This window comes from Ceratotherium simum, chromosome 3 (assembly GCF_057802395.1).
Source record: "Ceratotherium simum simum isolate JZ-2026a chromosome 3, ASM5780239v1, whole genome shotgun sequence".
NCBI lineage: Eukaryota > Metazoa > Chordata > Mammalia > Perissodactyla > Rhinocerotidae > Ceratotherium > Ceratotherium simum.
Window position 1 is genome coordinate 38,001,378 of NC_141902.1, and position 26,559 is coordinate 38,027,936.

General features: G+C 50.9%; 3 protein-coding genes across 4 annotated transcripts in view; 2 read left to right on the forward strand and 1 right to left on the reverse strand.

Annotated features, from left to right (window-relative positions):
- Positions 1-4,112: 4,112 nt before the first annotated feature.
- GCHFR (GTP cyclohydrolase I feedback regulator) lies at positions 4,113-7,876 on the forward strand. The gene is made up of 3 exons (XM_004421423.3): positions 4,113-4,313; positions 6,069-6,163; positions 7,154-7,876. Exons 1-3 carry the CDS (start codon positions 4,278-4,280, stop codon positions 7,275-7,277), a joined length of 255 nt encoding a protein of 84 aa, XP_004421480.1. The 5' UTR covers positions 4,113-4,277; the 3' UTR covers positions 7,278-7,876.
- The window catches only part of DNAJC17 (DnaJ heat shock protein family (Hsp40) member C17), a 35,132-nt gene continuing 16,430 nt past the window's right edge, over positions 7,858-26,559 (reverse strand). Inside the window, exons 2-12 of one of the 2 annotated variants that reach the window (XM_087425280.1) lie at positions 18,726-18,795; positions 18,351-18,409; positions 18,029-18,116; positions 16,548-16,633; positions 16,207-16,303; positions 15,565-15,608; positions 15,040-15,117; positions 14,376-14,456; positions 13,754-13,864; positions 8,662-8,741; positions 7,858-8,046 (exon numbers count right to left, since the gene is read on the reverse strand). In XM_087425280.1, coding sequence (XP_087281406.1) covers positions 8,703-8,741; positions 13,754-13,864; positions 14,376-14,456; positions 15,040-15,117; positions 15,565-15,608; positions 16,207-16,303; positions 16,548-16,633; positions 18,029-18,116; positions 18,351-18,409; positions 18,726-18,795 — 753 coding nt within the window. In that variant the 3' untranslated portion in view covers positions 7,858-8,046; positions 8,662-8,702. The remainder of the gene's footprint in view (positions 8,047-8,661; positions 8,742-13,753; positions 13,865-14,375; positions 14,457-15,039; positions 15,118-15,564; positions 15,609-16,206; positions 16,304-16,547; positions 16,634-18,028; positions 18,117-18,350; positions 18,410-18,725; positions 18,796-26,559) is intronic. The other variant, XM_004421424.3, reaches the window with a different exon arrangement.
- On the forward strand, positions 8,046-12,787 carry C3H15orf62 (chromosome 3 C15orf62 homolog). Its single transcript, XM_087425285.1, has 2 exons — positions 8,046-10,145; positions 10,277-12,787. Exon 2 carries the CDS (start codon positions 10,547-10,549, stop codon positions 11,072-11,074), a length of 528 nt encoding a protein of 175 aa, XP_087281411.1. The 5' UTR covers positions 8,046-10,145; positions 10,277-10,546; the 3' UTR covers positions 11,075-12,787.

The window sequence follows — 26,559 nt, forward strand, 5'->3', positions numbered from 1 at the left end:
TTCTCCTACTACTTTGCCTCTTGACTATTGGCATGTCTTGTGGCGAGCAGAAGGCCCCACGTGGGCCAGTAATAGTTCCACCACCGAGAAACAAACCCAGGCCACCCAAAGCAGTGAGAGCACCGAACGTTAACCACTAGGCCATCAGGGCTGGCTCAACTTCTTGTAATTTTAGAAACTAAAAATACAGGATTTTATGGACTATGATTCCAATTTTATCATCAACATTTCTGAAGAGTTAAAATTTAGTTTATTTTAGTGACAGCCGAAGTATCTAGACCAGTCCTCCCAAAGTCCTTGACTAGATATTATATATATATATATTTTTATTTATTTTTTCCCCCAAAGCCCCAGTAGATAGTTGTATGTCATAGCTGCACATCCTTCTAGTTGCTGCATGTGGGACGCAGCCTCAGCATGGCCAGCAAAGCAGTGCGTGGGTGCGCGCCCGGGATGCGAACCTGGGCCGCCAGCAGCGGAGCGCGCGCACTTAACCACTAAGCCACGGGGCCGGCCCTAGATATTATATTTATTTACCTTTTAATTGTGAGATATTTTACACACAAAAGAGTACATTTAATTTATATGTACATTGTAAAGAATAATTTAAAAGCAATGAGGGGGGCCAGCCCAGTGGCATAGTGGTTGGGTTCACGGGCTCCACTTCAGCAGCCTGAGGTTCACAGGTTCGGATCCTGGGCACGGACATATGCACCATTCATCAAGCCATGCTGTGGCAGCATCCCAGATGTAGAGGAAGATGGGCACGGATGTTAGCCCAGGGCCAATCTTCCTCAGCAAAAAGAGGAGGATTGGCAATGGATGTTAGCTCAGGGCTAATCTTCTTCACCAAAAAAAAAAAAAAAAGCAGTGAGGTACCCACCCCATAGCTTAAGGAATAGAACTTCACCAATACCTTCTATTCATTTTTTTTTAATTTTATTTATTTATTTATTTTTTCCCCCAAAGCCCCAGTAGATAGTTGTATGTCATAGCTGCACATCCTTGTAGTTGCTGCATGTGGGACGCGGCCACACCATGGCCGGAGAAGCGGTGCATGGGTGCACGCCTGGGATCCGACCCCGGGCCGCCAGCAGCGGAGCGCGCGCACTTAACTGCTAAGCCACGGGGCCAGCCCCCTTCTACTCATTTTTAAGGATTCAGTTCAATTAGTATCTCTTGAGATACACTAAGGGATTAACTACGATTGTGTTGATGGTGAGAAAAGAGTGTTTTTAATACCCTTTTTCCATTTTTTTCTCATTTTTCTGAAATAAGCATGTGTTTCTTTTGTAATAAGAAAAAATATTAACTTTATTTTAGAATAAAAATTCACTTCCTCTGGGAAACCTTCCCACACCACCACCTTGGTAGAATCAATCTTTTTATCTTTCTTTGCTCCTCATGCTCAGTTACCTCCATGACACTTGGTGCCATGATTATTTGCTATCTGTCTACGCCACTGGACTGCTCACTCTTCCAGGATGGGGTTCATGCCTGATTCATCTCCTCATCCCCTGTACCTAGAACAGCTCCAACGCAGAAGCCATCCATAAAAGCTGAATAGAGGAAGGAGGAAAGAAGGAATGACCAATATCCAGGCTCTGCCACTTTGACGATGCTTTCAGGACGAAAAGCTGAGTTGTGAAAGAACAATTTCTCCTCCTTTTTCAGGGGAGGAAGATCTGCCAGATAAACTGATTGTGGCATGAGGCAAGGCCAGACGGGCAGACCAAGGGGGAATTCATTTCTCCCTGGATATTAAAGATGTTATCTGGCGAGCGTGCGGCTGCCAGGGCAGTCAGCAGCGGGGTGAGTGAATCTGGATGGAGCTCTCTATCTTACGCTGCATCTGCAGACCAGTTTTGCAAATGTAATAAAGCTCTAGCAGCCTGAGATATGCACTCCTTCCCATCCCTCCATAGCCCAGCCTTAGAGAGGAGAGCAGAGCAGACCCCAGATTCCTGTTCTGCTCTCTGCCCAGAACATGAGAGCCTTATCTACCTGGCTCTGCCCAGAGAGGTGACATAGTCAAATGCCTTGGAATAATGGCCTTACCCATTATGTCTAACCTCTAAGGTACTTGACACTTTAAAAAATCATTCTTATTGTTTTAATTGTTCTTAGAAAATGTTTAATGGCTACAAAAGAGTATTTATAATACATGTATAAAGATTGAGGACATTTATAACCCTTTGCACCCACGTCCTAGTGGAAGAAAGAGAACATCAGTTTTGCCTTTTAAGACTCCTGCATGTCTGTCCCCATCCTGTCCCTTTCCCTTTTCTCAGGGGTAACCACTACCCTGAATATTACATTTATCATTCCTTTACTTTTCTTTATAATTTGGCCACATGTTTTTATCCCCAAACAATTTATTGCTTAGTTTTGCAACTTTGTGAGCTTTATGTAAATATAATTATTCCATATTTTTCCAAGATTTGCTTTTTCACTCAGCACTTTCATTGCTATACAGTTTCCACTGTATGAATCTAAAAATTTACTCCACTTTCGATGGACATAAGGACTGTTTCCAGTTTCTTCCTCACTACAAACAGTGCTGTTAGGAATATTCTTGCACATGGATCAGGATTCGTGTCAGTGAGTTTTCCTGAGGTTTATCTGGGAGAGGTTTGGCTGGGTCATAGGGAGGCATCTAGCTTTACTAGATGATGCCAAATTGATTTCCAAGGTGATTGTAGCAATCATAACAATTTGCAATCCCAACAGTAGTGTTCCAGTTGTTAGACATCTTCACCAATACTTGATGTTTACAGATTTTTGTGTGTGTGCAAATCATTAAGGCAATATCTCATTGTGGTTTAAAATGTAGTTTAATTTGCATTTCTGGGATTTCCAATGATATTGAACATCATGTTATATGTTTATTGGCCAGTTCCATTCCCTCTTTTGAAAAGTGCCTATTTGAGTCATTTGCCCATGTTTCTTCTACTGATTTATCTTTTTCTCATTGATTTGTAGGAGTTCTTTGTATGTGCTGGACATTAATCCTTTGTCAGTTTAACAAATCTTTTGTTAAGCACGTATATGTCTTATCTCTCTAGCTAAATTGTTAGTCCTGGAGGTAGAGAAGAGGGGTAGAGACTACAGAATAATAAATTAGACCAGTAAGGATCCTTTAGGATTACAACTTCCCACTTCCCTTAGAGCACTCTCCACATCCGTCCACGTGCTGGAGGCACAGGGCACGCTCTGTAAGTACCCTTCAGTGAAGTGAAGATTTGTCAAAGGCAGGGAGGGAAGGTTACAGGCTGTTGTTTTGCTTTGTTTTTTAGAGAACCAATCACCAACAAGGCAGGTCAGGAATGTTGAGGTGTCAGATTTTGATACAGCCAGAAGAGGGCGTGCACATGTCGAGGTGAACTCGATGCCCTCTCATTGGAGGCTGGGGCGGGGGGAGTAGTTTCTGTTGCCCGGAGTTGCCCCGTGTTCTCCTGCGCGTGAGCCACGTTTCTCCAGCTTCGCGAGAAGCTCTCGGAACTAAGGACCCAGATCGGTTGGGTTAAGTCCTTCCAGGCCTGGCACCCGGCCAAGCGCTCAGTTCCTTTGCAGATTTACCTACAGGGCCACAGAAATGCGAGGCCCCGCTGCTGTACTGGGAATTACCGTCGGGGAGGCGGGAATGAGCAGTGCACCCGAGTTGGCATTTCAGCTGTAGCCCCAAGCCTCCTTCTCCTGTCTCCCGCGCGCTGACATCGTCTCTGGAGACCGTGTCTTGGGGACGGGAAGTGGGGATCCGCTAAAAGCTTTAGAGGCGTCCCTGAGGTCGGCTCCCTCCTCTGCTTCACAGGGACGAGGGCGGGGACCAGCAGGACTTTGGAACCTGTTACTGGAGGTGTTGCAGTAAGAGGGCGCAAAGACAACACGCGCGCCTGGCGCCACGGCCCGCTGCAGCCGGCCGAGCCTGGCGGGCCACCCACCTCCAGCCCGCGGGTAAGGGAGCGGCCCCCCTAACACGCACCCCTCCTCGCGGCGGGACCGCCGCGGAAGCCACGGTCGCACCCCGCGTCCCAGGGCGATGCCTGGAGGGCAGGGGGCGGGCCCCAAGTCGCCGAGGGCCGGGGCGCGTCACGGGCGCCCGCTCCTGATTGGCCGGCCGCGGCGGTCACGGGCCGGGCGCACCGGGACTGGAGCCAACGAGGCCGGAGCGGGAGTAACGGGACTCGCGGCGGCGGGTCGCGGTCCCGGAGCCCGAGGAGCTGGCGTCGACGCCGGCCTGAAGCCGAGGGTGGGAGCCCGGCCGGGACGCGCGCACCATGCCCTACCTGCTCATCAGCACCCAGATCCGCATGGTGAGTACCCGGCGCCCGGCCAGTTGGAGTTGGGGCCGGGCCCGGGCCGAGGGGGCTGCGACCGCCCGTGGCGCCTCATTCCTGGGCAGCGCCCGCGGTGCCTGGACCCGGAAGCCGCCCGGGACACGCCCCCTCGGGCCGTCGGGAGGGAGGCTGCGGATCGGACTCAGCCCGGGTTCTGGCACTCAGGGAGCTCTGGCCGGCCCGCCGCCTCCAGGGCCGCGAAGGCGGCCAGGTGCGTAGGTCCCGGCGGCTCCTGTCCTACCTGTCCGCGGGAGGGGCCCCGGAAGCCCTCGCCTCACCTGTGCAGCACGCACCGCCCCACACAGAGCCGCTCCGCGGGGGGGAAAAGTGGAATAACCTGAGGGAAAGAGGTTTGGAAAAGAAAAGGACGTGCTAAGACACTAAAACACCTATGCCAAGCGCCTGGCCTATCCAGAGCCACTAGCTGCAGCCATAGGCACTTCCAGGAAGAGCGATCCCGAGGCCCTAGGAAGGGAAGAGAAGAAAGAACTTCGTGCTCGTGAAGAAGGAAAGGGGAAACAGGCCTTAGCGTGAGAGGTGGGGAGAACACCAGCCAGGAGTCAGAAGTCACGCCCCTTTCTCTGGCCGCAATATTCTGGTCCAAGACGGTGCTGGTCGCCCCAGGAGTTCCCTTTCAGCTTCAGAATGATATGACTGGGTCCCCCAGCTGGGCAGCAGGATGCTCCTCTGTCCCTTCCCACTCCCCAGTGCTTGGGTGATCCATCCGAGGGTACACAGCTTCCTTGGGATGAAGGAAAGGGCTAACCACATGACAGGAGGGGTCTTGGCAGTGCCCTAGGGCAAGAGTTTGAGAACAAGTCATCTGTGCAGGTGTTAAAATGCTGACTCCTGGGCCCCTCGCCAGACCTCCTGAAACATTGTAAGCCTGGGGCTTGGGAATTTAGTGCTCCTCAGGTGATTCTTTATATTTTTTTAATATTGCAGCTTTATTGATATATTATACATACTAACCATAGAATTCACCAAAGTGTGCAATTCAGTGGGGTTGTTTGCTTTTTTTTAAAGCATATTTAGAGTTGTGCAACCATCAGCATAATCAATTTTGGAACATTTCCATCACCTTAAAAAGAAACCCTGTTCCCATACCCTGGATCTTACCCGTCACTCCTCATTTCCCCTGAGCCCCCCAGCCTTAGGTAACCATTAATCTACTTGCTGTCATGATACTTGGTCTTTTTGTGTCTGGCTTCTTTCACGTACGTAATGTTTTCAGGGTTCATCCGTATTGTAGCGTGTGTCAGTACTCATTCCTTTTTATTGCCAAATAGGATTCCATTGTATGGGTATACCACGTTTTATCTATCCATTCATCAGCTGACAAACATTTAGGTTGTTCCTACTTTTTGGCTATTATGAAAATGCTATGAACATTGGTGTACAAGTTTTTGTGTGGAGGTATGTTTTCATTTCTCTGTTCTCCAGATGATTCTGATACACACACACGGGCGGTGGTGCCTGGCATGCAGATGCCAACAATCAGGCAATGCCCAGCTCAGCCTGGAGGGGCTAGAGAGGCCCCACACTGCTCAGCCTGATCACTGACAGGCCCCACCGCTTCCCAGCTTGTGCTCAGCCCCCAAGGTTCCTCATACCCGCTCTAGCCTTTAACTGAAGCTGGCTCAGGGCCAGCAGGCAGGGGAAGAAGGAGACATGAGACCTTCCACCTCTACCTGGCAGCCCGCCGAGCAGCCGCTGTGACTTACCTTGCAGGAGGTGGGCCCCACCATGGTGGGCGATGAGCACTCAGATCCAGAGCTAATGCAGCATCTGGGGGCCTCAAAAAGAAGCGTCCTAGGAAACAACTTGTAAGTAGTGGCATTCCTAAGTATCTTCTCCCTGACAGCCCCTAGGCCTGTCCCTGTTCCCTTTACACAACCATCAAGCCCAGGGACAGTACTACTGGCCAGCCTCAGAGCCCCTTGGCCTGCATTCTGGGGCTCTGACCTCTGCAGGGTGGGTCCGTCTGCAGCCTCATCACAGACCCCTGAGTCTTGCTCTGAAAGCTTTCCCACTGGCCCTCTCTTCACAAGAGAACCCCAGGACAGAGCCCCATTCCCTGGGTATACGACTCTGTAAGTGGACTGTTCCTTGCCCTGCCCTCTCATCTCCAAGCTGGATCCCATCAAGGCAAAGACAGGCACAGAGAGAAATGTTTCTGTCTTGAAGAGCCAGCTGAGTAACAAAGCGAAGCTCTAGAAACAGGGAGAAGGCAGCCTGTGTCCTACTTTCGGCTCAGCTGCTGCCTAGGGACTCAGCCACTTGATGCCCAGTTTGGGGCTTGAGCCCTTTACCCACTTGACGGCCCTTCAGAATCAACCCTGAAAGAAGAGAAACCAAGCATTTTCTATGCTGGGAAGCGGCACCCAGAGCCAGGAGCTATTATTAGGGGCCAACCTGTTGCTCCAGGACTGCAGAACAGCCAGGGCAGCAAGAGGGGGCAGAGGCCTGGGGGAGGACCCGGGGAGAGCAGGCCACTCCTCTGGAATAGTGCAGTGGCCCAGGGCACGTGGGGCTGTCATCAGACTAACACGGGTTTTGCTATCTGTACGACACGGGGAAAGTGGTAACTTCTTAGGTTGTTAGGAGGAACGATGAGATCAGGCAAGCAAAGTGCTGAGCAGGGGAGGGGGCAGGGAGTGTGCACTTAGTCTGGCACCCGGAAGGCACCCAGCAAATGTTGGTCACTGCTGTGAGTATTCCTGGCCAGACCCCGTCCTCAGCAGATACCAGCTTTGTATTTGTATGCGGAGCTTGCCCTGTGTCCCCCCTCACACTGCCCCCTCTTCTCTTTGCAGTTGGGAGTACTACGTCAATGACCCCCCTCGCATAGTCCTGGACAAGCTGGAACGCAGGGGCTTCCGTGTGCTGAGCATGACGGGGGTGGGCCAGACGCTGGTGTGGTGCCTGCACAAGGAGTGACCCCCTCACATGAGTAGTAGACGGGGCACCCCTTTGGAGGGGTTGCCATGGGCCCCAACCTCCCCCCTCCCCCCACCCCCCGACCCAGCCTCACTCACTGCCCTGCCCTTCTCTTCCCAAATCATCACTCTCCTTGGCCCAGAACACTGGGCAGTGAAGGGCCTTCCCTGAAACCTGCCTCAGCAGGAGGGAGGGCAGGGCCCCTTACCCTGGTGCTCCCTGCTGCCCTTCTGGCTTCAGGCCTGGCCGAGGGCCCTGGAAGGGGCCATGTTTTGTGGGCAGGCCTAGGGGCCAGCAAAAGCCAGGCTACCCCTGGCCAGGAGCTGGGCAGACCATGGCCCCAGGACTGGGCAGGAGGGTCTTGCATAGCTAGGCCAAGCCAATAAAGCGCTGTGATGAGTGGTTGGTCCTCTGCTGGGCACTGCCTCTCACCACGCCGAGCGCCTCTCGGGGAGGTCTGCCTGCTCCCGGGGAGGGAGAGCCAGGCCTGGGTGGAGCCCTTTGAGGCAGAGCCCAGAAACAAGGGCCACGCTCAGGCAGGCCAGCACCTCACACCTATGTATGCAATAGAAGTAGACTCTTTAAAAAAAAAAAAAAGTTTATTGGTGATATGTAAGAAACGGGCTGTGGGGGGCAGGGCTGGAGGCTACGTGGGCTGTGCCGTCTTGTCCTCCTGCTGCATCTGGGCGATCAGCTGTTGCCGCTCAGCTGCCTGGCGCATGCGCATCATGACGAGGCTCTCGTAGTCCCTCTCGGACAGCACTGAGCCCTGGAGGACAAGGGGTAAGGGGGGGGGCAGGGAGGGGTTAAGAGCAGCAGAGCACAGCTCCACAGTCTCTAGACCTGGAGGTCGGGGCCCAGGCAGAGCTGCAGTCAAGAGTCAACGAGGGAGGATGCCAGGAGGGGAAGGCCCCTGGAATAGCTTGCAATCCCAACTTCCCCATATCCCTTCAGAGCAAGCAGGCCTTTCGCTGCCAGGCCCGCAGCTGGCTCCCCTTCCGCCCATCTCAACCAGCTGTCACTGCCAACTCCCCTTTCCCAGGCCCTTCACAGCTACAGTCAGCTCTGCTTCATCTTTCCCAGGTGAATCACTTCCTCATGCCCTAGCCAGGCCCTCATCTCCCTTCATTTCCTCTCAGCCCTTTATCTGACACTCATTTCCTCCACCCTGTGGTTTCTGCTGCTCAGTTTCCCAGTGAAGGCAGGTTGTCAGAGGTACAGGAATCCACTCCGCTCTGCCAGGCAGAGGCGAGAGCGCTGCCCCCTCCCAGCTGCCCCCGATCCCTGTAGTCGGGCTCCTGCCGAGGACACAGGGGCAGGGAGCCCCACCCTAGGAGGAGAGAGAAACAAGCATGGGGCCGGCTCGCCTCCTAAAAATACACACCAGGGCTCGCTCCTGCAGGGCAGGGCTCGTGGCTTTTTCTTTTATGATCTTGCCAGCACAGTCCAAGGGATTAAATGGTGCTATATTTTAATAATCAAAAGAATAATAAACAATCACCTCATTGGGCCAGGCTGTGGGGTGGAGAGGCTGCTCTACAGTGGAGCCCTGAACCACCAACGCCACACCCTGATAAGGTCTGCAGTGGGAATTAAATCACTTCCTCCCTCAGTGCAGCTGAAGCTGTGTGAAGTGTGAATCCCACCTGGCTTGGCACAGAAGAGAGCCAGGCCAGGGGGGCTGCACAGAAGAGAACACTGCTGAACCCTGTTCTCTGGTACCCCGAGCTGGTGCACTGTCATGGAATAAGCCCGGGAGGAAGCCTGGTGGTCAGTGACCCGGGGAATAAGAAGGGAGTGGCTGGGGTTAAGATGCCAGGCCCTGGCCAACTGGTTTGGAGTTAAGGGGTGTACAGAACCAGAAAGCGATATTCAGCTCAGATGCCCCTGCTCCTCCTCTCTCCTGGGCTGCAGCAGAAGCTCCGACAAGAGTTGCCCTCCCAGCCCGACCCACCTATCTAAGCTTGGCCCAGAGCACTAGCTGACAATTCAGGGTAGCCCCATGTGGCCCAGCCCCCTCCACAGAGGACAGACCCCAAATGAGGCCCAGGCGGCCGGAGGCGAAGGAGTGGAGCACAGGGGGGTAGGAGGCAGCAGGACTCAGGCCCTCAACTGCTCTTTCCTGCTGAGGCCATCTGGGTCAATCGAGGAGGGATGAGGAAACAGAACAGCTAGACTGGGTGTCAGGCCAAGGGGAGGACAAATCTCTCCTCCCCAAGGTAATGCTGCTGTGCCAAGAAAACTTGGAGTCACCCTGGCATGCCCCAAGCCCAGCCCTGGCAGGAGCCAGCCCTTTACAGGCATGGGGCTGCTCGCTGCTAACACACCCTCTGCCTCCTTCCCCCCATACCTGCAGGTTCTGCTAATGAGGGCCTGTCACCAGGCCCCAGAGCTGAGTCACCCACACCAGGGACAGGTCTCTCTTCCTTCCCCAACAATTGTTCCACATGCCTGCCTTTCAATTAACTCCCACCCTCCCTGGGCTCCTCCCTCCCAGACACACTGGGGGCTGGGGAGCCGGGCCTGCCTCCTAGGGCCCAGGGTGGTGGGGCTATGAGGGAAAAGGAGGCAGCGTGGTGACACATAAAGGAAGGCTGCCCCCAGACGATTCCCCAGAGTAATCTTAAGCTCCCCAGTGCCCTCGGGTGTTGGCCACGGCTGCCCAATCCCTGCCTGCGGATGCTGCAATTACCTCAGAGTATGAAACCCGGCTTCCCACCTGACTGAGTCAGCTGCAAACAACAACACATCTCCACCGCCACACACCGGCACAAACAGCCACGCCACTCATCAGAGTCCAGGAGCTGCCGGCAGAGAGGCACAGCCCTGCACTGCTCTGGAGATGGGTGCAGGGGCCAGGGAGAGAAGGTGAGCTGGGCCCATGGGAAGCCCAGCTCTGGGGAAGGGGCACAGGCTGCTCTTGCCTGGAGAGATCCACTGCTGACTCCACGGGAGCTGCCCTCACTCCGGCTCCAGTAAGTGCCGCTGCTTCCTCTTAGGGTTTTTTCCACTGCTCTATCAAGTCACCAGGCCACTCCTGTCCCTCTGGGAAACTCTCAGCTCTCTGCTCTCCTGGACAAAAGCACCCTCTTTCTGGGACCGCATCTCACCACCCAAGATGCTGGCCAGAGGCCTCCGCTCCTAGCCCACTAGGGCTGTCTCCCTGACTCCTGACATTCACTGCTCCAGCAGAGAACCAGATGGTCCCCAGCTGCTCTTGAACCAGGCTTCGGAGGTAGCAGGCTTGTCTGCTGGCTCCCCTGGGTCCCATGGAGACCTGGCGGAAAGGCTCCTTCCGCAACGCCTCCTTCTTCAAGCGGCTGAGCCTGGGGCGGCCGCGGCGACTCCGGCGACAGGGCAGCGTGCTTAGCCAGGCCAGCACAGCTGGCGGGGACCATGAGGAGTACAGCAACCGAGAGGTCATCCGGGAGCTGCAAGGAAGGCCAGATGGCCGGCGCCTGCCGCTGTGGGGGGATGAGCAGCCCCGGGCCACCCTGCTGGCCCCCCCGAAGCCCCCGCGCCTCTATCGAGAGAGCTCCAGCTGCCCCAACATCCTGGAGCCCCCACCTGCCTACACGGCTGCGTACTCGGCAACCCTGCCCTCGGCGCTCTCCCTGGCGGGCGCCCTCCACCAGTGCTCCAAGGAGGACCTTTTGGACACTCCTCCCTTCCAGAGGACACCTGCTCCGGACCTCAATGATGCCTTCTTCTCCTTCAAAGTGGACCTGGGGATTTCACTTCTTGAAGAAGTTCTACAGATGCTGAGGGAGCAATTTCCCAATGAGCCCAGCTTCTGAATGGGGTGAGGGTGGGCAGAGGTGGGGTGACTGGAAGAGCCAGAGCCTGGGGACCCAGGGAAGGAGGGTACAGTTGTGGATCAAGAAGAAGGTGGGGATAGGAATCCAGGGTCCTGCCTGCCCTCTGGGTCCCGAACAGTCCTCCAAGTCACCCCAGAGTGCAGGACAGAGGCGCAGAGGCAAGCTGGAAATGTTGTGAGGGGGGCACTTGCTGGCAGGAGCCCTGAAGGCAGCTGGCTGGGAAAGGGAGGCCACACCTACAACCACAGGGACCAGGCAGAGGCCAGCAGAGGGGGAGGGCGGCGCAAGGGGCAAGTCAGGAGGTGGAGGACACACAGACCGGGCAGATCAGACCGGTGCCCTGAGCCAGCCCCCTCTGAAGCCACTGTCAACAGAGAGAGGTTACAGGACAGGTCTAGGCAAAAGTGTTCCAACTCAGGCCGCAGAGGAAAGTGGGGAGATGAGGGGAAAGGGATGACAGGCTTGACCTTGTCCAATATGGTAGCCACTAGCTACATGTAGCTGTTCAAGTTGGAATTAATTTAAATTAAGTAAAATTAAAAATTTAGCTCCTCAGTTGCACTAGCCGCATTTCAAATGCTCAGCAGCCACACATGACTAACGGCTACCACACTGGACAGTGCAGTGGGAATAATAACATCACTGGAGAAGGTTCTATTGGACAGCACTGGCCTAGACCATGGCCTAGAGCTCCCAGTGGTGTGGTGGGAAAGTGGGAAGCATATGGGCCTGCAAGGGAAGGGAGGGGCTGGTAGAGTAGGAAGAGCAAGGCACATACAGATAAAGAGCATAACTCAGGAGAAAGGCCAAACAAATCTTAGCAGAAAAGGGGGCGTGAGAGACTCAAGCTGCCAACACAGCTGCCCAGAGCACTCCCTAGTGCCCGAGGAAGGTGGCTCTAGGTAATGCCAGCCAAAGGCACAGACACAGCTTGTAAAGGGATGCTTTGGGGAATTCCCAGATTATTAGTGATGGGAGCCCTCAGGAAATGCACCAAAAACAGTGGTGGATTTCCCTCCTTCCCGCTCCCATGAGAACACAGGAGGACTGGATCAGGGGATGGACCCAAACTCATGGCTGTTACCATGAAGAGGCACAGCTGGTGTCCAGAATCCTTCACCAGGACTGCAGAGCTCTGCCTTGCCGGAACCCTCTGACAATGGGGGCCTGCCACCCAGGGCCAAGCCCAGTGGGTCAAGGCCACAGGCTGCACCACCGCCCCACTCTGTGACCTGGCCAGAAGACTTGAAACCAGAGCCCAAGTCGGCTGGGCCATGTGGTTCTGACACACCAGGCCTTTCCAAGCAGGGCAGGGGGGAGAGGGAAGCTTCAACGCACACTGCTTCCACACTCCAAACTTTGTGACCTCCCCCTCCCTCCTCCTGTGTGGAGGTGCCGAGCTGAAAGACTCCCCTCTGGATGCAGGAGATGATGAATAAAGTTCGTTCTAACACAGTTCTGGGGCTGGGAAACGCTGGGACTTAACAGTGCGGGGGGCCGGCCTCGTGGCTTAGTGGTTGGGTGCGCACGCTCTGCTGCTGGCGGCCCGGGTTCGGATCCCGGGCGCACACCGATGCACCGCTTCTCCGGCCATGCTGAGGCCGCGTCCCACATACAGCAACTAGAAGGATGTGCAGCTATGACATGCAACTATCTACTGGGGCTTTGGGAGAAAAAATAAAATTATAAAAATAAAAAAAAATTGTTTTAAAAAAAAAACAAAAAAACAGTGGGGGAATGAAGTCTCTAAAGAAGGGTCTTGAGTCGGGTTCAGACCAGTTCATTTTCCTGCTCTGTCTAGCGTCTGGGACACACTCCCAGGAAGCTTCCCGTCCTCATGGCCAGGTGAGGGGCATGTAGGGGAGCAGGGGCGGCATGAGTCAGGCAGTGAGAGCAAAGCCCTTGCGACGCACCGAGGGGCGTTCTCCCTACAGAGGGGACTGTGAACACATCAGCCTGAGGCTCCCACACAGCCCCCCAGGCCACTTCAGAGAAGGGAGAGTTCTTGGCCTGAAAGCTCTCTGTCCCACCAAAGTGGGGGCAAGTGTGACCAGGGCCCTATGTGTGTATGTGTGGGGAGTGCTGAGCGAAAGCCTTCATGGAGCTGGGAGGACTAAGAGCTAGTGTTGGGCACGTGTCAGCTAAAGTCTGCTTCACCACGAGTCGGGCACCCAGGCAGCACCCCAGGGTCAGCAGGTAGCCGGTGTTATTTCTAAAGAGGAGATATTGCCTCTTGACAGTAGGTCCCTGGCTGGGACAGACACATCTGGAAAACGAGTTGGGGAAGGAAGCAGCTGCCCGTGTCACCTGCCCCTTCCCCACAGCACTGGGTCATCTAAGCACCAAATGCTTCACACCACAACCAAGCAACCCACAGGCCAGGAAAACCCCTTTGGGTGATGCTGAGAGCTCCAACAAAAGACTGGGACGGGAGGGAAAGTGAGGTCTAAGAATTCTGTGTGGAGTGGGGCCCCCTGGCCCTCAGAGACAAAGAGGGGTCAGTATGGAATTGCAGTCCTGCTCGGGTGGGCGGACCTGCCAATCTCACTCTACTCCCTGTGACCTGGATTTGCAAGGAAAGGGCTCTAGAAGAGCCCAAACAGGAAAAGGGCCCCCAAACCCTGAGCAGGCCCAGTTTGGTGAGGCCTGGCTCCTTACCTGTGACAGTCCTGGGTGGCCGGGGCCCACTGCGCCCTGGGGCCGTCCCTCCAACCAGGAAATCTTCAGAGGGTTATTGACCAGGCCCACTTCATTCTGGACAGCCAGCTCCTGCCAAACACAGCATCCAGTCCTGGTCCCATCACTGCCATCAGCTGTACAGTGGCTCTCTCTACCCCCACAGAAAGAGCCAGAGACAGCACTCACGTCCTCCAAGAGAGCCAAGCAACATCAGCAACCTTCCTATGATGCTGTGCTGAAGCTCTGACCCTCCTCGTGGGCGAGTGGGGCGTATGAGCCTTCTGACTGAGGAGTGGGAGAAGGGGAGAAGGCAGTGCGGTGCCCCAAACTGGAGGTATGCCGGCTTCCACAGGAGGGTGGGGGAGGGTGTGGAGCCAGGCAGCAGAACACGAAGTTGGTCTGGAGCACTCTCCCATCCATGCCTTTGCTCATGTCTCACTACTCCCGGGAGCTGGGGGGCTTCTAGGGAACCCTGGCTCTGAGCTGAACCAGAGACCCCTGGGAGTGTGGATACCGAAGATCAGAGGGCCCACAGAATTGGGTCCCTGCCCTGAACTGGCAGGGCACGGGCAGACCCCCGAAAGCCTCCCGTGGCACTCACCGCAGCCTTGACGGTCGCAAACTCCACCACAGCAGTGCCTGCCTTCTTACTGGAAAGCACCAGGTTGAGCACCTCTCCATACTGTAGGGACAAGGGGGCCCTGATGAGCATGGCTCAGCCTTCAGGATGCCCAGTTCATGCCAGAGACAACCCGGGCTGCCCTGAGGCCCGCCGGGGCCTTTTCAGCTGGGGGATAACTTTTTGTTGCTAGGTTCCCAGAGAGGGGAGATCAGAGATGGGAAAGAAAGGACTTTTTCCAGGCATGCAGAAAGACAGCAAAGGAGAGCTGGGCAAAGGACAGGGGACTTAGAACGGCAGAGCTGCACAGCTGCCTCAGCAATTGAGGGTGGTGAAGAGAATGGGGCTTTCATGCCAGATGCCCACCTCCTCTCTCCCCACACTCAGCCAAGCCCTCTGCTTCTAAGGAGGGCAAGGGCTAGACCTGGGCAGAGAGGGCCAGACCAGGCTGGAGGGGACACACGGCAACACAAGTGACTGGACGGCCGTGGCCTGGGGAGAAGTCTCTAGGCTGTCCTGTGGTCTATGAGACAGAAAACCAGAAGGCAGGTAGAGACGGCAAGGGAAGTTCAGGCACGGAGCTCCTGGGGTTTGGGCTGAGATGCAGCCTGAGATGATAGGACAGAGGGAAGTCAGCAGGGCAGACCTTCTGAAAAAGCCGCAGGAGGACGTCTCTGGAGTAGCCGCCTTCTGACTTGGCCTCCTTCTTGCACCTCCATTTCAGCTGAGAAGACAGCAGTGGGCGTCACCATTAACCACTAACCTTCGCCTGAACGGTACAGACCCTGCACCTGAGCTTTAGTCTGCACACACACCCTGCCAGTCTTCAAGGCACCTGTAATCTAGGGAGCACCCCCCAAAAATGTGTTCCCCTTGAAAATGACAGGCAGGCGGCCTGCTCACCCACAGCCATGCTTCCAGCCCTGTAAGATACGCTCCTTCGAGAGCTTCTGGAGAGTGCTGCCCTGCAAGCGTCAGTGCTAAGAGCAGCCTTTCACGGCAAGCTCTGAGAGGCCATCCTGATCCCCAGGCAGCAGAATGGGAGGATGTGGGTAGTGGTGCTGGCTCCCAGAGATCCAGCATCCCTGCCAGAACCCCTGAGCCACCGGAAGTATCTGTTTTTGCTGACAAAAGGTAGTGTGACGCCGCCCATGGATCCCCCAGAGCTCACCTTTAGCTTGGGGGTCACTCTGCCTTCAGGATTTTCTGCCTTTCCTAGAAAATTGGGGGAAATTAGCAAGGTAGAATATGAGGAAGCCAGAGGTTCTCCCAAAGGAGACACAGCCCAGGGCCATAAGGACCTAGAAAAAGTCACTCCTGACCAAGGGCAGCATCTGCCCTGCCCTGCTGAGGAGCCTGGTGGGCAAGATAGAGGCAATCCCACCGCCATTCCGAGGAGCTGCCACCCCAGGGCTGGTCTGCCCAGCTGCCTGCTGAGGGCCACAGTTAGCACTTTGTCAACGAAGGGCTGTGAATACCTTCTGGGGGCAAGAGGTGGAGGTACAGACCACACAGTTCTACTGAAACAAAGTGTCCCAGAGCCTTTGCCCCTGATGATCTGCTTCAAAATAGAGCCAGCTCTGCTTGGGGCTGAGACAAGAGAGGCCAGGAGATTGCAGGCAGAGTGAAAAGCAAATAGGCCCCAGAAAACTGGTAGGAAGAAGGGACAGGTGGCATGTGTCCCAGTGGGGTGTCCCTGGGGTTCCAGCAGGTGGAAGCCTCCATAGCGACTCCACCAAGCAGCCAGTGTGGCCACTCTGGGCATCTGGAGCTGCCTCGGAGGCGAGGGCGGGTGGGGGTGATGGACTCTCACCTCTCAACCTCTGTTCCCGTTCCTGCCGTATCTGCTCCTGGATCAGCCTCTGCTGTTCCTCCAGCTGCCGGGAACCCTCTTCTCGCAGGCGTTCTATCTGCAGAGCGGGGGTTGGGGGGTTGACAATTCTGTGCAGATCCAGTTCCAGGTTGGCTCACCTTGTAAAGGTCCCTGGGAGGTTCCACCTGCAGGCTAGGGCTCAGCAACCTGCGGGTGGGACAGATTACCCAGATCCCAAAGAAAAAGGTGGAAAGCACATGCCCTCCCCACCCACAACCGCCACCTAGGTCCACCCTCCTCCTCCTGCAGATGGCCTCAGGCCAGTGTGCCTGGACACTCACCTCTTGCTCTAGCGTCCTGGTGCTCCGGCTCTCCTCCTCCTCCTCACTGCCATGGGCCTGGGCCTGCTGTTCCCGGGCCTCCAGGTCTAGGCACAAAGGTTTAATGACCCAATGTCTGGTCTAAGCAGTTTCTACATGGCCTCAGCCCGCCCAGCTCGTGCTGCTTCCCCAAGGTCTCACACAGGATGAAACCATACAGTAACTCTGACCCCTCCCTCCATGCCCATGTGCTCCCAAGTTAATTTCTATTGAGAAAAGTCATCGCACAGAAGAATTATAGGCTCCAGCTGAGAGGCTGGGGTCTGGAAGAGTTAAATCAGCTCACGGTGACCAAGCTGGTTCTCGATCAGTGAACAGGGCATGGGTGGGTGCTTATGTCGGCGGCCCAGGGCCACGCCAGGGATGCCAGTGGGTGGAGCTGCTGGCCTCTGTTCCTGTGGTTTGGCACCACAGCCTGACCTGCGACCTTGCTTTGGCTTTGATGCTTTTCCCACCAGTGAGCTTGAGTTCCCATTGTCTCCTTTATCCTCCCAACTCATACCCACCGAGCCTCACTGTGGACTGGCTACAGCAGCACGAGCTGGCCGACTCTGTGAAGACACCACCCCAGGTCCCGGAGCCCTGCCCGCCTTCCAAGAGAAATGTGCTTGTGGCCCTATGCCAGGCCAGCTGCCGTGACAAAGCCTTCTCTCAGGCCTGAGACTCACTGCTTTCTTTTCTGTGCACTTTACTTACCTAGAACCTCCAGGTTTATTTGTTTGTTTTGGATAGAGAGATGGGTGTATTGGGACGGTATATGTACATATTAAATATACGGACATCAAATAGGCAAGAAGGGGAGAAAAATCGAGTAAAGAATGCCTGGAGCAATCTTACTGGGGTGATGGACATGTTCTAACATTGAATTAGTCACAGTTGCACCATTCGGTAAATTTACTGAAAATCATTGAATGGTACACTTGAAATGGGTGCATATTATGATATACAAAATATACCTCAATAAAGCTGTTTAAAAAAAAAAAGAATCAGGGTCTTTGGCCCTCTTTGGATCTTTCTGAGGGGACTTCTAGGAGTGAAAGCTCTGTGCAGAAACAAGGCTGGGATGAGTAAAGATCCGGGACGGTGCAGTGACTGAGAACACTGCGTGGGCTTAAATCCCAGCTCCAGCAAGTTCTCATCCCTTCGGTGCCTTCACTTCTTTGTCTATAAAAAATGGGTGTAGTAATACCTACCTCCTTGGATAGTTGTGATAATTAAAGAGACAGTAAAACATTTTTCACAGTGCTTAGCTAATGGTAAATCTAGTCATTGTTATTATTTCTGAGTGTCCTTCAGGATCCGCCCCTAAGAACAGGGTTCTGCCCAGAGCCAGGAGAAAAAGCTGAGTTGTTGGAACTGAAGCTCCGAGAAGAAAGGTGAGGGAGCTGCGTGAAAATGGCCCTGGGAAACTGCAGGCCACCCAGCAGCACGATGTCACCTACCAAGTTTCACTTTCTTCCTTCTCTCATCAAGTTTCTGGGTCCTCTCTGCTGCCTGCTTCTTGGCTTTCCTGACCTTGTCATATGCAGCCTGGCAGGAGAAAGGAACACCAAGGAGTAGTCAGCCAGAGATGAAGCACAGAGCCCAGCCCCACCTGGCCCCACCACCAGGCCCCAGAGCCTTTGGGAAGCAGCCTGGTGACCGGGTCTCCAGGCTGGGACAGCAAGGTCTGTGCCACATGGCAGAGTATAGAAGATGGAGGGTGAGGTGCCACGGTGGTCTCTATCCATGGGGGACAATTCAGATAGAGGAGGATGTGCTCACCCTGGCTGCAGCATCGGTCAGTACCTCCAAGGCCTGAGAAAGCTGGTGGAAGAGTTCAGCTAAACATAAGGAGCAAAAAAGAGAGAAGAGAAAAACAGTTAGACTTGATGATGGTGTGCTCCCTCAAAAACGCCCCTCAAAGAAGCCATAGGCTGGCAGAAAAGCTGACGTCGGCAGATGATGGACCAGCAAAGAAGGGCGTGCGAATCAGCAACTGACCAGATGCCCCTAACATGCAAAGTGCAGCCTTGGGGCCCAGCACCCAAAGCCAGGCTGTGTGCAGCAGCACCCCACAGCACTCACATGGGAGCGGAGACAGGGAAACACCATACCCAGGTGAGCAGGTCTCCCTCTTCCCGTGCCTAAGAGTCTCACCTGCCCTGGGATTATCCGGATTTTTGTCTGGGTGGCAGGAGAGGGCCTTCTGCCTATATGCCTTCTTCACCTGGAAAGAGTCAGAAGATGTGGTTATTCACTCTCTAACCCCGGGACAGACAGGAAAACCTTGCTAAAGCAGTAACGGAAATCGAGGGAGTGTTCCCCACCGCTAAAAGACAGGCTGCCAGCTCCCACACTGACACAGTCACCTCACAACCACCAAGGAGATTTGCAGTTGAGAAGGCAGAGGCCATGGAGCCAGCTGGCTGCTGCCCCGCAGCAGAGGGGCGGTGCCTACTTCCTGCCGAGCAACCAATCTCACCAGTGTGGATGTCAAAGGGCTCCTGGCAGGGGCAGGTTTCTCTACGGCCACCTGGAAACTGGCACTCTCATACACTCTCGTCAGGCATGTAAAGTGGGGCAACCTTTCTAGAGGAAAATTTAGCCATCAAATTTTAAAATGTACTTTCCCTCTGACTTACTCCTAAGAGTTTGGACTTTTAGAAGTATGCCAAAATAAATATACAAGGATGTCCACTGTAATACTGTTTATATCAGCCCCCAACTGGAACCACCCAAAATCTCCATCAACAGGGAGACCCATTAAAAAAATTATGACAGAAGTCTATATGTGCTGACTAGAAAGATCTTCAACTCGTCATCAAAAGAAAAAAATAAAATTTTGTAACTATGTATGGTGATGGATGTTAACGAAACTTACTGTGGTGATCATTTCACAATATATACAAATATGGAATCATTACGTTGTATACCTGAAACCAATATAATGTTATATGTCAATTATATCTCAATTTAAAAAAAAAGAAAGATCTTCAAGGTACAGTGTGTAAAAAAAACAAGGCTTAGAACAGTATATACAATATGATCACTTCAGGGTTTAAAATAAACAAATAAAAGAAATATAAATAGTTACAGATACTCAGCCGTGTGCAAGACCTTTGTTTTCTTTTTTTCTTGAAGCAATCATAAGAAACTCAACGGTGGTTTCCTTTGGAGAGAGGCTAAGGTGGAGGGGAGGGAAACACTTCTCATTTTATACCTCTCTGTAGTTCAAATTTTCAAACTTCAAAAAAGTCTTATTTTATTATCATTTTTATTGTCAATAGGGGTTATCTTGGTGAGGAAGTTATTGTCCATTTTTAGTTTTTATCTTTGCATCTCTCTAAACTAAAAAGAAATAAATTATTATTTCTTACATTAGTAAAAATAAACAAACATAGCTACCAAGATTCTCTTTCATATATTACCACTCAGCTGTTCTAAGGGAAGGCAGAGCACAAAATCCCAGAATCTGCCCTCTGCTTCCTGAGGCCTTGCCCTCATTTCCACCTGCACATCTTACCTGCTGCTCAAACCTCCTGGGAGGAGGAGCCTCTGGACCCAGAACTTCCACCAGCAGCTAAACAGACTGGCTTTCCGGGCTTCTCAGAAGAAACCAATAAATACGTCTATCCAAAGCGTGCAAAATAAGGACCTGCAGAGGCAAGCAGCCAGTGCCCCCAGGGGAGGGCCGGTGGGCAGATGCCTGACTCCACTACCACCTCCACAGCTAAGGAGGGCCGGCAGCTGCCTAGCCCAGGACCTCTGGGGTGTGCTGCCACCTGCTGGGCCACAGCCAGCACCACACCTCCACTAGCCAGGGCAACCAAGCTCACCAGCTCAAGAGCGGGAGGAAGCAGGAACCACTCCCAGGACAGGCCTTGAGGAGCGAGGATGCAGAACTGCCTCTCACCTTCCCAATTGCCTACCTATGCTCACCTGGGCCACCTGCTGGCCTCCCCACTCCAACCTAGCTTTCACCATTAAAAAATTACAACAACAAAATCGAGCTGTTTTCACTATTAAAAAAATATAAGGGAAGGGAAAGTCATACTTTTATAAAGTCTTACATTTGAAACATCATCTTTACTCTTTAGGCCCCTTATCATTCGCCTTTTCTCCCTTTCTCTTCCTTTTGCCTCCTCGATTGTGTCCCCGGCCTCATTTCTTTTCTTTTTCTTTTTTTTTTTTTTTTTTGTGAGGAAGATCAGCCCTGAGCTAACATCCATGCTAATCCTCCTCTTTTTTTTTTTATATAAATTTTTTGTTTATTGCAGTAACATTGGTTTATAACATTGTAAAAATTTCAGGTGTACATCATTGTACTTCAATTTCTGCATGGACTACATCATGTTCACCACCAAAATACCAATTACAACCCATCACCACACATGTACTGAATTATCCCTTTCACCCTCCTCCCTCCCCACTTCCCCTCTGGTAACCACCAATCCAATCTCTGTCCCTATGTGTTTCTTTATTGTTGTTATTATCTACTACTTAATGAAGGAAATCATACGGTATTTGACCTTCTCCCTCTGACTTATTTCACTTTGCATTATACCCTCAATGTCCATCCATGTTGTCACAAATGCCTGGATTTCATCGTTTCTTATGGCTGAGTAGTATTCCATTGTGTATATATACCACAGCTTCCTTATCCATTTGTCCCTTGATGGGCACTTAGGTTGCTTCCAAGTCTTGGCTATTGTGAATAACGCTGCAATGAACACAGGGGTGCATGTACCTTTGCAAATTGGTGTTTTCAAGTTCTTTGGATAAATACCCAACAGTGGAATAGCTGGATCATATGGTAGTTCTATCCTTGATTTTTTGAGGAATCTCCATACTGTTTTCCATAGTGGCTGGACCAGTTTGCACTCCCACCAGCAGTGTATGAGAGTTCCCTTCTCTCCACATCCTCTCCAACACATGTTGTTTCCTGTCTTGTTAATTATAGCCATTCTGACGGGCGTGAGGTGATATCTCATTGTAGTTTTGATTTGCATTTCCCTGATAGTTAGTGATTTTGAACATCTTTTTCATGTGTCTGTTGGCCATCTGTATATCTTCTTTGGAGAAATGTCTGTTCAGGTCTTTTGCCCATTTTTAATTGGGTTGGTAGTTTTTGTTGTTGAGATGCATGAGTTCTTTATATATTTTGGAGATTAAGCCCTTATCAGATGTATGGTTTGCAAATATCTTCTCCCAATTGTTAGGTTGTCTTTTCGTTTTGTTGATGGTTTCCTTTGCTGTGCAGAAGCTTTTTAGTTTGATGTAGTCCCATTTGTTTATTTTTTCTATTGTTTCTCTTGCCCGGTCAGACGTGGTGTTTGAAAAGATGTTGCTAAGACCGATGTCGAAGAGCGTACTGCCTATGTTTTCTTCTAGAAGTTTCATAGTTTCAGGTCTTACATTCAAGTCTTTAATCCATTTGGAGTTAATTTTTGTGCATGGTGTAAGGTAAGGGTCTACTTTCATTTTTTTGCATGTGGCTGTCCAGTTTTCCCAACACCATTTGTTGAAGAGACTTTCTTTTCCCCATTGTATGTTCTTGGCTCCTTTGTCAAAGTTAATCCTCCTCTTTTTGCTGAGGAAGACCAGCTCTGAGCTAACATCTATTGCCAATCCTCCTCCTTTTTTTCTCCCCAAAGCCCCAGTAGATAGCTGTATGTCATAGTTGCACATCCTTCTAGTTGCTGTATGTGGGACGCAGCCTCAGCATGGCCAGACAAGCAGTGTGTCGGTGCGCACCCGGGATCCGAACCCGGGCTGCCAGTAGCGGAGCGCGCACACTTAACCGCTAAGCCACGGGGCAGCCCCTCATTTTTTTATTTGAAGCCAAGCCTCTATTATATATTCTTTATATTTTAGGGTCTTTTGTTTTTTCAGTAAGTAAAACAATACAAAAATATATAACAGAAAGCTCAAAAGCTAATGTTCTTTCTCCATTTCCCCCGCCCTCTTGTCTAGATTCCAATGTTGACTGCATGGTGGGCCTCCTTCTAAACCTTCCCCCTTGATCATTCCAACACACAGGAGTCTTTTGGGGTTTGTTTCCGCCTCTCTACCCCCACTTCTCTCTCTGGTCCCAGGTCTGCCCTCTCTGCGATGGGTGACAGGAAAAGGCAGGGAGAAGGGGGTGTCTATCTCCTCACCCTTGACACCTCCCTCAGGATGAACTTCCTCAGAACCAGGATTAGCAGGCATGCCCTACTGATGTTAGGGGATTCTGTGGAAGATGGTTTCTTTTGTATCGCGGGGCTCTTTAAAAGTGTTATATGTTCTTTTTTGTAAATCTAAGAGGGACAGTAAAAGGGAGAGAGGGGGCAAGAAGGACCAGAAAGAAAGCAAGATGAAAGGAACATTGGGTCACCTGGGTGGTAGTACATTCTTTGTTTTTTTTTTTTTTTTTTTGAGAGAATGCTTTTGGGATTTCATTCTAAAGGAATGACATTAAATACTGTTTTGTGTTGTTGTTGTTGTTGTTGTTTTTGTGAGGAAGATCAGCCCTGAGCTAACATCCGTGCTAATCCTACTCTTTTTGCTGAGGAAGACCGGCTCTGAGCTAACATCCATGCCAATCCTCCTCCTTTTTTTTCCCCCAAAGCCCCAGTACATAGTTGTATGTCATAGTTGTACATCCTTCTAGTTGCTGTATGTGGGATGCAGCCTGAGCATGGCCGGAGAAGCGGTGCGTCGGTGCGCGCCTGGGATCCAAACCCAGGCCGCCAGTAGCGGAGCATGCGCACTTAACTGCTAAGCCACGGGGCCGGCCCTGTTTTGTGTTTTGTAATTCATTTTGGATGTTCTATATCAGAAAACTGGTTTTTTACTTAAATGAGGAAACAAAATTGTTCAAACTGAAAGAAATTAATTATGTAATAATGGGAAATTAATCTACATATATTAATTTGCTTCCTTATCAATTCTCTTTCCAGACTGTGTTCCTTTGACAAATGTCTATAACAGTCTCAGCAGATTTTATTTGAAGCAACAGTACAACTAGACCTAGGTCTAGTTGTCTAGGTTACCTCACTCCCCGTCTGGGTGGACCCCCATCTTACCCCAACTCCTCCAGCCTCCCATACTCCCAACATCTACAACCAAACACAACTGCCCCAATCAACTTGATGAATCCCAGACCCCCATTACCTCAAGGCCTGGTATTTCCAAATCACCCTTTAAAGGTATAAGGGGCTGAACATTCTGTGTTTCAGGATCTAAAGGAAAAAATGACCAGTTTCATGCACTGGCTGGATACTAGTAGGGAGACAGGTGAGGCAAGAAAGTCAAGGTCAGGCTGCTATTCATTCCTAGGGAGGCACGTCTAAGGGTAGAGGGAGAGCTCTCTGAGCGCCCTTCAGTACAGCCTTGAATCTACCCCACCTCCTGGACCCACTGATGGAGCATCTAGGATATGCAGGGGCTGAGCTGGAGCTGGGGATACAGAGAAAAAGGCATTTCCCAGACACTAAAGAGGGAGGACACTGCTTAGCAAGGAAGATGGCCATGAAAACAATGAATTACGTTATGGTTACAGTGTGAGATGCCACAAAAGTGGTCCATAAGAATGAAAACACAGAGAAGATAGTCACTAATTTTAGCCCTGAAGGCTTCCCAGAGGAGGCAATACCTGAGCTGGGTCTGAAAGGTGAGTAGCAGTTCTCCCAGCAGAGAGCTGGAAAGAATATTCCAGATAGGGTGTAAAAGAGCCCACTTCTCTTCAAGCCCCAGACCAGCTTAAAGGAGAAATATAAGAGTTTTGGTTTAATGGGGAAAAGGTACTGAGAAAAGAAAAGGACGTAAAAAAAGAGAGACATGGTTGCAATAAAACATTGAAATAATGTTTTTGTTAAAGGATATTCTGGTTAATTAAAAAACTTCAACCCAAGAAAAGTAATGGAAGAAAACTAGAAAAAGAACAAATTCATACAAACAGGTTTTAATGCACAGACTCCGGATGAAGAAATGCTTCACAGGAAGCATTGGGGTGAAGAGCAAATGAGAGCAGACATACAGGCAAAGAAATGCTAACCTGGCAGAGAAGAGGAGAAAACAAAGATTAAAGAATGATGACGTTAACTCAGGTATAGTACTGAAAATATAAGAAAGTTAACGTGATTCGTAAGGAATGTGTGATTCATAAAACAGAGGGTAGAACAATTAGAAAGGAAAGCCCCCTGGTGCGTATGAGCAGGGCCAGATGTGGATCGCCTTCTGAGTTCAGAAGATGAGGCTTTTGGGGTCCCCAAGGCCAAAGAACTTGAACCTCGATATTCTCTGTCAGCTGAGAAAGTGTATCGTAAAACAGAAAGGCAAGATTAATGGGACATATAAGCCTGGCTTATACAGTAGGAAATGTAAAAATTCAATGTATGGTAAAAAGTATTATTAAAAAGTATTACACTGGGGCCAGCCCGGTGGCATAGTGGTTAAGTTCACAGGCTCCGCTTCGGCGGCCCGGGGTTTGCAGGTTCAGATCCTGGACATGGACCTACACATCCCTCGTCAAGCCATGCTGTGGCAGGTGTCCCACGTGTAAAGTAGAGGAAGATGGAAACAGATGTTAGCCCAGGGCCAATCTTCCTCACAAAAAAAAAAGTATTACACTGAGTGGAAAAAAAGTTAGATGTTCACCTCAAACCATATACCAAAATAATTCCAGATAGATCAAAAACTAAATACAAAAAACAAAATTAAAAGAACCTAAAAGAAAGAAAATAATGGGACTATTAATCTGCCTTTAGGATGGGGAAGAAATTCCTAAGCATTAAAGCAAGAGAAGAAATCACACACACATGTGCACATGTGCAGGCACACATACACAAAATGAACAGATTTACGAGGAAAATTTTTAAATTTCTTTAAGTCAAAAATCATAGACAAAATAAAAGACAGGGGAAATGAAAACTGAGGGAGATAACGCCATGAAATATGACCAACAACACAATCCTTACTATATAAAGAACTCAATACAGAAAAAAAACTACAAGGAAATACAGAAAGAACACGGAGACAATTCATAGAATATAAATGGTTAATAACATGAAAAATGTTCAGCCTCACACACAAAAATTAAGTCCTTTTTCACCTGTCAATTGACAACGAGGAAAAAAAAAAGGATGGTATTTATTAATATTGGTGGCTTTGTGGTGAATATGTAAATTGATAACAATGATTCTAGAAAGCAATCTGGCAGTACATATCAGGAGGTTTTGAAAAGTTCAGACACTTTGATCCAGCAAGGCCTCTTCTAAGAGTCTGATCTAAAGAAATATTTAAAAATTCACACAATATTTATAAATACTGCTGTTCATTTATAGCATTATTTATAATAGAGAAAGTCAGAAATCATTTACATTCCAAAAAATAGTAGCTAGCACTTACATAATGCTTAGTGTGTGGCAAGCTGTTTGAAGTGCCCTATATATAATAACAGCTAACATCATACTCAATAGTAAAGAGCTGAAAACTTTTCCTCTAAGATCAGGAATAAGACAAGGATTTATTTATGGAATAAAACAAGGATTTATTTATTGAAGATTTATTTATTTATACTCTCATCATTTTTATTCAACATAGTACTGGAAGTCCAGCCAGAGCAATTAGGCAAGAAAAATAAACAGAAGACATCCAAATTGAAAAGAAAGAGGTAAAACTGTCACTATTTGCAGATGACATGATTTTTTTTGTGTGTGTGTGAGGAAGATCAGCCCTGAGCTAACATCCATGCCAATCCTCCTCTTTTTGCTGAGGAAGACTGGCCCTGAGCTAACATCCGGGCTGATCTTCCTCTACTTTATGTGAGACGCTGCCACAGCATGGCCTGACAAGCAACGTATCGGGGCACGCCCGGCCGCCAGCAGTGGAGCGCATGCACTTAACTGCTACGCCATGGGGCGGCCCCTGACATGATATTATACATAGAAAACCCTAAAGACTCCACCAAAAACTGTTAAAACTAATAAATAAATTCAGTAAAGTTGCA

What these genes read in the sequence shown, in the direction of transcription:
- GCHFR (XM_004421423.3), top strand. Translation starts at nt 4,278, where the DNA reads ATGCCCTACCTGCTCATCAGCACCCAGATCCGCATG. An exon ending in TCAGCACCCAGATCCGCATG is followed by an intron (nt 4,314 to 6,068) that starts GTGAGTACCCGG and finishes CTTACCTTGCAG; the next exon opens with GAGGTGGGCCCCACCATGGT. An exon ending in AGCGTCCTAGGAAACAACTT is followed by an intron (nt 6,164 to 7,153) that starts GTAAGTAGTGGC and finishes TTCTCTTTGCAG; the next exon opens with TTGGGAGTACTACGTCAATG.
- C3H15orf62 (XM_087425285.1), top strand. Translation starts at nt 10,547, where the DNA reads ATGGAGACCTGGCGGAAAGGCTCCTTCCGCAACGCCTCCTTCTTCAAG.